The sequence below is a fragment of the Anguilla rostrata genome, chromosome 12 (assembly GCF_018555375.3).
Source record: "Anguilla rostrata isolate EN2019 chromosome 12, ASM1855537v3, whole genome shotgun sequence".
Taxonomy (NCBI): domain Eukaryota; kingdom Metazoa; phylum Chordata; class Actinopteri; order Anguilliformes; family Anguillidae; genus Anguilla; species Anguilla rostrata.
The window spans coordinates 29,674,892-29,686,213 of NC_057944.1; the positions used below are offsets into that span (position 1 = coordinate 29,674,892).

Genomic DNA, 11,322 nt, shown 5'->3' on the forward strand with positions numbered 1-11,322 from the left:
GCTACAGGGACAGCTCTGTTATATCTGCTCATCAGACCCTACACACCAAGCAAAGCTCTGCGTATCTCTCCCTTCTTTATGCCCGCACTCCCAGGTCAGATTTCCGTTTGGTTCTGGTCCCCCGGTGGTGGAATGAGCTTCCCATTACAGTCAGAACAGCTGAAACCCTGCCCATCGTCTGACAACAGCTGTTTTCCCTGACCCCCCTTAGCTATCCTCTCTTTCCTATTGCATTTCCTTTTGGCACGTTATAGATGTAGCCCTGTAAAAACCAGTTATCTGTCCAGTGGTATTTACTTTTACATCAACACCAACGACTGGTTTGTTAGCTCAACTGTACACGTACTGATTTTAAATGGACCATCTGTACGCTCTTGGTGAGACTGCACTTTTGTCTTCCTGAGAGTTATACTGATGCTCTCCACTTCTGCAAGTCGCTCCAGATAAGAGTGTCTACTAAGTGACTTTAGTATTACGCAACGTAAAATAGCACAATGTAATATGTAATGTAATATATTTCAATGTAACGTGATGTAATGTATTATGCTACGTAATGCAATGACGCAGACAGTAATCCTGACTCACCTCCTCCAAGTGTTTCTCCCGAATGGACTCCAGCTCGCTGCGATGCTCCTCCCTCAGTTGCTCCAACTTCCTGTTGTGCTCCCTCTGTACCTCCTCTCTCACTTCCTGCAACATGTCACCCAGCTGCTTGCCAGCAGAGGGCGCCAAAGACACAGTGAGACGAAGAGAGTAAGGGTCTCAGAGGTCGTCGATATTCCCTTCAGGTTTGTTAGCATTTTTAAGACTTCTGCATCAAAAAAATAAACAGCCTATGGAAGAAATGTATGCCGTTTCCTAATTCCTTCAAAATAATGTGACATTTGGTTGTAGATAAAATATGGTATATATATCGATATCTATAGTTATTGCTGCTGTTTTTGTTAGTGATGTCCTTAAGTTATTTGAATACTTTAAAATTTCTTTGCTGGATAAAGCTTTGACTAGCCAGAAAAGCCTAGCTACAGCACTCGCTAGCTATAATGTAAACAACACTTGCAGCAGTGTTAGCTTTCTGTTCACAAAATTATTTTGTTCGGAAAGAAACATTAGAGTTCAGTGGATCTAGTACCATTTAAGATATGAAATGCTTGCGGATAAAAACCTCAGCGTTTTAAACACCAGTTTGAATCACAGACTGTGACAGGGATGGTTAGGTGAAATTCCCATTCATTTTTGCCATGGAGAAATTCTCCTTTGATCTGGAAATCCATATATGGGTAAAGGTTTTTGCCCTGTGTTACGTCAGATTTCCTAAAGGTTTTCAGGGGGACCCAGAAACACAGAGAAAGTCCGGAGTCCCAGGGTTCACCCACACCACTCCGTCACACAAGCAAGGCGCTGATATAGCTTTAATGAGATCTGACAGCAGACTACAGACAGGGGGCAGCAGTGAGCAGAGGGAGGATTATGGGATGGATCTGACCTCTCTCTGGTACTCAGCCACGCGCTGCTCCTGCCGTGGGCTCCTCACTTCCAACCGGCTCTGGCTGCTCCTCCGCTGCAGGAGGGAGAGCATACCGTCACACACTCACACACTCACACTCACTCTCACACTCACACTCACACTCACTCTCACTCTCACTCTCACACTCACACTCACACTCACACTCACACTCACACTCACACTCACACTCACACTCACACTCACACTCGCTCGCACGCACGCACGCACACACACACACACACACACACACACACACACACACACACACACACACACCGCACGCACTCACACTCACACTCACACTCACACTCGCTCGCTCGCGCGCACGCACACACACACACACTCACACACACACACACACACACACACACACACACACACACACACACACACACACACACACGGGGCAACACAGCTCAGGAGGTAAGAGCAATTGCATGGCAGTCGGAGGGTTGCCGGTTCGATCCCCGCCCTGGGTGTGTCAAGGTCCCTGAGCAAGACACCTAACCCCTAACTGCTCTGCTAAATGAGAGGCACCAATTGTAAAGCGCTTTGGATAAAAGTGCTATATAAATGCAGTCCATTTACCATTTACCATTAAAGAGCTTTGGATAAAAACGCTATATAAATGCAGTCCATTTACCATTTACCACTCGCACACACACACTCACACGCACACACATACACACATACACACGCACGCACACACGCATACACACACACACACACACGCATACACACACACACAAACTCATACACACACACACACACAGACAAACTCACACACACACACACGCACGCACTCACACGCACACCTCTGCTCTGACGGAGCCCAGCTGTTCCTCTCGCTCCTTCTGCAGTTGTACTTTCTCCGCTCGCAGGTCTTTTTCCGCATCCTGCCGCAAACGTTCCACTTCCTGCTTCCTCCTCTCCTCCAGCTTCTCCTTCTCCTCCTTCCACTCCGCCTCCAGAGCCTCCTGCAGCGCCCGTAGCCTGGCTGCCCCCTCCTCCCTGGACACACACGCGCGCGCCCACAGACACACACACCGTTAAGTACTCAGTGGCGTGGTCACTACTTCAGTGAACGTTTGAAACTGTGGTCCATATTACAACAGTGTGGCATGGTAATATTGAAATAAACTAGTCAGTATTAAGAAAATAGCACGGAATTAGTATGAGGTCAGGAGCAGGAGAAATCAGTGGTCAGTCTTAGGTGTATGAGGCTAAAATCATGGTATATTAATGGTTATTATGAGGCCAGAAGCAAGGAGTCAGTGTGAGAGACCCAAGATTGCATTCCTGGTTCTCCCTCTGTCAGTGCAGAGCGGTCAGAGTGTGGTCAGTATGCGGTCAGCGTGAGAGACCTGAGTTTGCGTTCCTGCTTCTCTCTCTCTCTCAGTTCAGACTCCTGCAGCTCCTGCAGTCGGAGCTCCGCCTCCTGCCTCAGCCTGGACTCCTCCTCCTGCCTCTCAGTCTGGAGGCGCCGTCTCAGAGTCCTGCCACACACACAACAGCACACTGCGTCACGCACTCTATACAGCACACTGCGTCACACACTGTATGTGTGTGTGTGTGTGTGTTCGCGCACGCGTGTGCGTGTTTGTGTGCATCTTCCCCACCTGAGTCTCTCCTCATTCTCCTCCTTCAGCCTCTGCTCCTGCTCTCTCTCCTCCTTGCTGAGCTCCTCCCGGAGGCGCTGTAGCCTCTCCCCCCTGTCCCGCAGGGCTCTGCCTCGCTCCTCCACCACCTCCCTCTCCGTCTCCTCCCTCAGCTGTCTCCGCTCCAGCGCCGCCCCCGCCCGACCGCGCCCGTCCACACCTGGGGCCTCCTCTCTGGAGCGCAGCATCCGCTCAGCCTCTGGGGGCTCCGCCTGTGGGCGGGACTCCGAGCATGAGCTGGCCTGGGATTCGTCGCTCTGGGAGAGCTTCCTATTGGCTGGTTCCTCCCTGACTACCCTCTGTAGGCGCCTGTGGAAAACAAAACACCGTTATAACACACATATATATATTATTTTTTCAATGAAAAAAAAAAGTTTAACTCGTGCTGGGCTGGTGTTCCGGGTTTTCCATGGATTCCCACGTTTCCAGAGGGGTAATTCCTCAGATTTTTCCGGAATGTTTGCTTTGTTTGCGAGGGGAAGTCATGGCCTCTCCTAGGGGCCTGAAGGAGGAAACGGACCCATCTCACGTCCTTTAGATTTGATTCACACTGCACTCACTGTCACTGCATGTTTATCCTACATTTATGTGAGATTCTCCCATTTAATAATACCACAGTAAAATAATCTGTGGTTAAACTCATAAAAGTCACACTCCTATGTAATACATTTCTTATACATGGATCTATTTATACATCCTAAGCGGATTATTAATGACACTCAGGTCACCACATATCCACATCAAAGTCCTGCTACACAGTCTCACTTGTTCCTGCAGTGGCAGCTGCTTGCTTAGATTCATCATTTCAGAGCTGTGTGGTGTTGTGCACTGTTACTCTTAGCGAGCGTTACGAAATGGAATGAACACATCCGTATTTATAGACGGCCTCTCTCCTGTTTGTCACGCGTCTGTGACCCTCCTCCATTTCCTCCCTCGCCCTTAAGAGGAAACTCCCATCATGTGACCTATTTTCCTCCCATCATGTGACCTATTTTCCCAACATGCTCTTCAGTGCAGTGACACTGCAGAAGCGATCGTAAATCGTAACATGCGCTCATGTGCTTCGTCACGGCGACAGCCAGGTGACCCCACCCCCCTCAGGTCAGAGGGAGGAGTCGGGACCCACCTCTCTGCCGCCTCCGCCCTCTTCCTCCTCTTCTCCTCCTCCTCTTTCTCCTTCGCTTCTCTCTGTGCTTTGTCAGAGACCTTGTTCTGAGGACGAGAGGGTGAGTGAAGTCAGTGCCATGCCATGTTAATGAACGATAACACTAACACAAACGATACTCAGTAATATTAGCGTCTTGCGGACACTTTATCCATAGTTTTCATTTCACAGAGGATCCACTCACACAGCTGGATATAGCAGAAGCAGAAATACAGGTGAGCAGAAATTGAGGTGAAGCACCTTGCTCAAGTGCCCCAGGGGGAATTGAACCTGCAGCTCCTGAGCTGCCAGAGCCCTAACCATTATGCCAGACCACTACCCCAGACCCATACGTAATGCGAATGTAGCATGTGCACAACGTGTACAGTAAACCGGCAAACTGGCTCAGCGCTGGGAGCTCGGTTCTGTCCAATCAGGCGCAGCCATCAATAGAGTTCTCACCAGCGGGGGTTCCGGTTCTGCAGGAGAGAGGTCCTCCAGGTTCAGCACGTTCTCCAGCAGCTTGGAGCGGAACCCGGCCTGACGTGACACAACCAGGGCATTATCAGAGCTGGTATGCTGGGGCAATGCACGCAGTCAAACATCCCCACACACACACAGAGTTACGCACACATACACACACACACACACACACACATTTACGCACACACACACACACACTTACAGACAGTCCCTCTCTGCTGCAAACATACAGTGAAAGCAATAAATTACAAACAGATGTGTCGACACATCCACTGAATTACATGCTATAAACCTGTATGGAGCGGCCATTCTAGGTTTTTGATGCGTTTATGGTGTATTTCTGACGCTCAAACTAAAGTCATGTCACTTAATCAAACCGTCCACAACAGGGGCCGGTGTCGTATGAGAGAATGCAGATCCAGTCTAAGAGCAGTGAGACACAGTGAGCGCGCTCCAGGCTGCAGTAAAGGGGGCGGAGCCTGCGGCGTCTGACCTTGGGGTCGTCGGTGGAGGACGAGGCCGCCTCGATGTGCTCGCTGGCCTCCGAGCCCTGCGGGGGGACAGACAGGAGAGACGTGTGCTCGCAAGACAAGCCGCATGCAGAGCCACGCGGGGAGGGGGGTGCGGCGGCACACAGAGCAGGAGGAACCTCACACTACACACCAAGCACAGAGAGGAAGACGAGGAGGCAGGGACAGACAGCACCAGCACCTGAAGGAGAGACGGAAGGAAGGAGAGGGATGGGAGAGATCGACAGAGGATCAGAGAGAGAAGGGCAGAAAGAAAGAGAGGAGGTGGAGAGAGAGACAGATAAGGAAAAGAGAGAGACAGCTGGAGGAGGAGGGAGAGATTCTGAGGAGTAATCATGCAGCATAAGGCACTACAGGCCAGCGGGGGGGTGAGGGGGGGTTTGCAGTGCATCCCGATCCAGTCCTCAGGGGCTTCAGCACCGTTTGGGGTTCTATGGGGGCCCAACCGCGTGATGCGGAACACGAGGGCCCAACGGGCATCCCCAGGTCAGAGAGGGCCCCTGTGGCCCCTCAGGGAGTGGATGGGGCCCCTCCGCAGAGGCGTGTGGGCCACCGTAGGGATGGGGGTGGGGAGCAAACGGGCAGCGTTGCCGGGGGAACGCAGACCCTACCTCGGCAGGGCGGGGGTCCGGGGTGGGGGCCCGTTCCTTCGCCATGGGCCCCTCGCTGCTCTCAGACCAGTCACCCTCTTCCTGCTCTTCCTCCTGCTCGCTCCCCTCTTTCTTTTCCAACCTGTCCTCCTCCTCCTCCTCGCTGTCCCCAGCTCCGCCCTGCTCTCCCTCTCTGCTCTCAGACGCTCCCCCCGCCTCGCCCTCCTGGTTGCTCCGAACGCGCTGCTCCAGCGCCTCCTTGCTCCTCAAACTCCTCTCCACATCCTCACTCACGTCCTCCCCTTCACCCCTCCCCTCGTCTCCCTCGCTCTTTACACACTCCTCCACGACCTCCTCGCTCTCTTCGCCCCCCTCCTCGTCAGTCAGCGCACGCCTGTGCGGCTCCTCATTGGCCTCCTCCTCCACCTCCTCCTCACTCTCTTCAGCCTCCCGCTCGTCCGCCATTTCCGTGCTTCTCTCCACGGCTCTACCGCTCTCCTTTCCTCCCCCTGCCTTTACGCTCTTCCCCTCTCTTTCACTCTGTGCTCCTGTCTCCTCCTCCTCCCTCCTGCTCCCTGTGCCCGCCTCGTCCAGCACCTCCTCCAGAGTGGCGGTTCCTTCTTCATCGTCTTTCCCCTCCTCCTCATCCCCCTCTCTCTCGCTCAGGCTGGGAGGCTGCTGCCCGGGCGTGGGGGGGCAGGCTGCGGCACTGCTGCCACCTCTGCTGCCCCCCAGTGGAGAGGAGTGGAGGTGCCGCCCATTCACAGAGTCCTTAATGGTGATGGTTGGAAATGTGATGATGGAGAGAGAGAGAGAGAGATAGAGAGAGAGAGCGAGAGAGGGAGAGAGGTAGGGAGAGGAAGGCAGAGGCGTGCAGTCACAAAAAAATTTAATAAACCGGGGAGAGGAGAGAGAGAGAGAGAGAGAGAGAGACACCAGACTGTGAGATGGAGACAAAGGGGGCGGGAACTGCACGCCTGTCACTCACGCACGGTCTTGGGCGTGGCTCATCAGAGAAACGCCCACATCAGCCACAGTCACAGAAAAACAGAGTCGATGAGAACAGGGAGGACAAACAGGCAAACACGCATATCCACCAGGGAACACACGGGACCGCACATTTAGCATGACACAGACAGACGGGCGAATTCTGGAGAAGGAGAGAGAAACCAGGCGGGGAGGGGCAGGTGGGTGGGTGGGTACCTGGGAGTGGGGGTCTGGGCTGTGTTCAGGGGACAGGGCCAGGTCCTGGAGCTCTGGGTCTGTCTTCTCTTCCGCGGGGCCTGAAACGCTGGCCTCACTGTCCTGCACAGGGGGATTGGGTTTGGGGGGGTGGGGGTGGTGGACTGGGGTCAGCAGGACCTAGACTGAAACACTGAACCAGTTCTCCCCAGAGAATACCGGGGAAATGCAGCACAGGTCTCTGCTTCACTGGAGAGCCGTTTGGTACAGTGAGACTGTGTGGTGAGTGTTGTTATGAAGAGCTTTGTGCGATTATACCGTGAGTAGTTTTGGAGAGCTGCGTTGTTCTGTGTGATACAGAGCATGGTGGTGTGCAATTATGACATTGGCTTAAGAGAATGGTGGGATGCGTGAGTGAGTATGTATGCATATGTGTATGTGCGTATGTGTGTGTGTATATGTGTGTGTGTGTGTGTGCGCGCATGTGTGCGTGCTTATGTAGAGTATGTGCGTATGTGTATGTACCTCATACTGAAGACCCCCTCCCAGTGCATCCAGGTCCAGATGCAGGTTCTGCAGCAGACGACCTGTCCCACGAGAAAACTGCCCCCCACACACGTGCGCGCGCGCGAACATACACACACAACCACACACACACACACACGGTCACACGCGCGCACACACACACACACATTAGTGTGCTGCCAACACAAAGTTTACACACATCTCACTATCCACACATTTTGCTCAACACTAGAGTCACATTCAGTGAATATGTATTTGCGTGTGTAATTCATAAGATGGGTCATTCGCCTGTTTCTCGTATGGTTTATATCTCTGTGCCACCTGCACAGCAGCCTACACATCCACCATTTTGACTGTAGTCCAGAGGTACGTTTTCAGGAGCCATTTAGCAACATTTTGCACTCAGTGTAATTTAATGCATCTCAGTGCATCCACACAGACAGGGTCTGTACCTCACACACTGCTACCCTTCACATGTTCTCTGCTACAGAGCCACACACAGCGCTGAGGCCCGAGGCCGCTCACCTCGTTCTCTGAGACTTTCTCCTCATCATCCTCGAACCCGGGCAAAGAGAGAGACACTCTCTCCTCCTGCCTCCCGCCCAGTAAGCTAGAGCTCAAAGTGGAGAGAGAGGCCTGGGGAGGGGGAGGGGGGAGAGGAAAGAGTTTTAAAAATAAATTAAAATTGTCTTCCTTAGGTACGAGTCATGTGACCGAGTCGGCTCACAGCGGCTGGTTTTGGCCTTGTGTCAGCTCGGGCAGAGATGTCACTCACCCCCAGCGGCGTCTTCAGGGGCTCCAGCCCCCCCGAGCTGCCCGCGGAGCCCCTGAGAGAGGGGATGGGGGCGCTCGACAGGCCCCGGAGTGGGGCCAGGGAGCCCAGGGGGGCCGTCAGGGGCCCCAGTGCCGAGCTCAAGGGCTGAGGGAGACAAAAATAAGTATGACCTCATCGTGCACATAGAGAGCAGTACCACACCAGTTTCATACAGGTTGGGTGCTCTTTTGACATGTCACCACCAGAGGGAGCTACTGTCTGTCAATGAGAAAGCAAAAGCGACAGGGCTCTACACTGTGGACAGTACACTGTCTGTCAATGCTAATGCATAAGCAACAGGGCTATACACTGTGGTCAGTACACTGTCTGTTAATGTGAAAGCAGAGGAGTCAGAGGTCCTGTGAGCTGGGAAACAGAACAGCGTTCGCACGCTAACTCACTGCGGGGGCTTTGATAACCTCCTTCCCCTTCTTCACTTTCTTTTCCTTCTTCTCCTTCTTCTTCTTCTTCTCTTTCTTGGCGGGGCCGCCGTGGGCCTGGGCGCGCTCTCGCTCCTGGACCACCAGGCGGCGGTACTGCTCGTCGCACGGGTGGTCCCAGGTGGACTGGCCCGAAGAGAAGTTGAAGTAGTAAACGTCCCCCGTCACGTCCTGGCTGCAAAAGGGGGGGGGCGGAGAGAGGGCGGGTCATTTCTCTGAGCCCATTGGGAGGAGACACTGACCTCAACAGCCTGCAGCACGTGTGCATCATGCCTCCTTGATAAACACGGTTACACAGCTTCATTTTTCAACAGCAAAAAAAAAAAACGAGCATGTGTGGGAGGTGCCAACTGAGAGATGGTTCGGCGAGTAACCAATCACAGACAGCTGCAGGACAATCCCTGTCTACAGCTTACGGATACATACGCATATTATGGTAAGTAATGTGCAAGGTTCAATTGCAAGAAACTGAGTGCAGTAGACCCACACCGGAGTGTGTGTGTGTGTGTGTGTGAGAAGGAAACGGAGAGGGAAAGGAGGATAGAGAGGGAGAGGGAAAGGAGGATGGAGATGGAGTATGAGAGTCAGAGAGAAGCTTGACTTTTAATTTCTGTTTATTAACAATTAGAAAATAAAGATACCCACAAATCCCCAACACTGACACACACTAAAAAACAAAAACACACACACATATAGAGATAAATAAAGTAACAGAGTGAGATGGGAGGGGAAATGGAGAAAGAAGGAGGGAGGGAAAGGTAGAGGGCATGCAGTCACAAAAAAACAAGGAGAGAGAGAGAGATATATATATAGAGAGAGAGAGAGATCATCATGCCTGCTTACCAGGGTTTCCATTCAGCTGGCAGGGGGGCAACGATGCCCTCACGTGCCAACCACATGAGTTCTGGCTCTCGTTCCGGATCAATCCCGATCTCCCGGGCGTACTCCAGGATCTCTGAGAGAGGGCAACGGGAAATGTTTACACAACCCTTCAATGTACAACAGGGGCACTGCACGGTAAATATCTAAATGCACAATATGCATGGCCCTCTAAACCATTATAGGCCTGCCACTTTGGCTACAATCTAGACACAGCATCTAGCTCATGAACTTAAACTGCTACACGCGTTGACAACTCAGTGCAGGAAAAAATCAGTGTACCGTTTACCTTATCTACACCCAGTTCCTATTAGTCTCTGATGTGCAATTAAGCACACTGAGCATTTTTTTACAGCAGAACAGTGAACACGAAAAATATATGCATTTTTGTTGGCAATTGTTTGTTGATTCATTCATTTACTTTTTTGGTATGGTGCACCATAAAGACCCAGGCATATTGTAACCAACCACGTGCAATACCTTGCTCAGAAGGGATATAGTTCTCATCATAGTCCTCTTCCAGGATTAGCTGGTCTCCAATCTGGAGAGCAGCTGCACTCATGGTGTCTGTGCAAGAGAAGAAATTTTGTAGCTTATTACCTAGCAACCCCCGTACTCCCTAGATTTTATGTTAAACAAAACCATACTGTTGCTTATACAGTTGACTATTATTAGAGCATATTAACAAGAATGGTATAGTATGTTACAGTTTAAAATGGCAAAGATAACGGACAATGTAAGACATGGAATAAATACGGAAACTCTCATGAAACAAATTGTGCGGAAGCTCACTGAACATTCGTTGCTTAGCTTGCTAACAATATAGAGAGGTAGAGGAATTAGTCCACAACATATGCCATTCTCATGGTTGCCTAATATAGCTGAAATCCATTCTCTCTCGCTTGGTCAATCCATCACAGTAACTAATCTAAGAGTTACGTTAGCAAGCAAACTAGCTACGACGACCAGTTTTTTTGATAGATTAACACTTGCCGGCTAGCATCAGTTAAAGTCGTGCATTAGAATATGCTAATAACTGCTAATAATTTTTCTAGCTAGCTAGTTGGTGTATGTTACTTGCAAGCAAGCTAATTCAGTACCAGTATAAAAAATCTTTATCTACATACCCGCTTGACGATTTACAATCCTCTCTCAGTGAGGGTAGGTCGAGGAATTAACGTTCATGTGGCATCATAGCATTTTCCAGAATGCAGGATAAAGACACACTAACGTAATTAGCTGGATCGCTAGCAGCTAGCTAGCCAACTAAGCAACTAATGTCAACAACATATCAACGGATTCGACGCCCGTGGCTTCTAAGGACGCCGTGAGACCTTCGACGTCATCTCCGCTGTACTAGAGAGATAAAATATTTCAAAAAATATTTACCTAAGTAAACATACAGTTCCGATCCTTTTTCAGTTTCAACGGTACATGAATTATCCGATGAGAATAAGAGTGTATATATTTAAATAAAAGGATTATAGTTCTGCGATTGAATTGAAACCAATTCGTTCGGCACTATGGGTAATGTAGTGCACTGAAAGCAGATGAGCAATTTCACTTTGTA

General features: G+C 50.9%; 1 protein-coding gene across 4 annotated transcripts in view; it reads right to left on the reverse strand.

Annotated features, from left to right (window-relative positions):
- LOC135235872 (centrosomal protein of 164 kDa-like) overlaps positions 1-11,098 on the reverse strand; it is a 22,592-nt gene extending 11,494 nt beyond the window's left edge. For 2 of the 4 annotated variants that reach the window (XM_064301824.1, XM_064301823.1), the window contains exons 1-17: positions 10,880-11,098; positions 10,233-10,319; positions 9,717-9,828; positions 8,835-9,048; positions 8,347-8,538; positions 8,145-8,255; positions 7,620-7,697; positions 7,116-7,217; positions 5,934-6,683; positions 5,286-5,342; positions 4,772-4,849; positions 4,292-4,377; positions 3,127-3,474; positions 2,872-3,003; positions 2,323-2,518; positions 1,487-1,561; positions 586-708 (exon numbers count right to left, since the gene is read on the reverse strand). In XM_064301824.1, the coding sequence (XP_064157894.1) occupies positions 586-708; positions 1,487-1,561; positions 2,323-2,518; positions 2,872-3,003; positions 3,127-3,474; positions 4,292-4,377; positions 4,772-4,849; positions 5,286-5,342; positions 5,934-6,683; positions 7,116-7,217; positions 7,620-7,697; positions 8,145-8,255; positions 8,347-8,538; positions 8,835-9,048; positions 9,717-9,828; positions 10,233-10,314 (2,736 nt within the window). In that variant the 5' untranslated portion in view covers positions 10,315-10,319; positions 10,880-11,098. The remainder of the gene's footprint in view (positions 1-585; positions 709-1,486; positions 1,562-2,322; positions 2,519-2,871; positions 3,004-3,126; positions 3,475-4,291; positions 4,378-4,771; positions 4,850-5,285; positions 5,343-5,933; positions 6,684-7,115; positions 7,218-7,619; positions 7,698-8,144; positions 8,256-8,346; positions 8,539-8,834; positions 9,049-9,716; positions 9,829-10,232; positions 10,320-10,879) is intronic. The other 2 variants (XM_064301825.1, XM_064301826.1) reach the window with 2 other exon arrangements.
- Between the last annotated feature and the right edge of the window lie 224 nt (positions 11,099-11,322).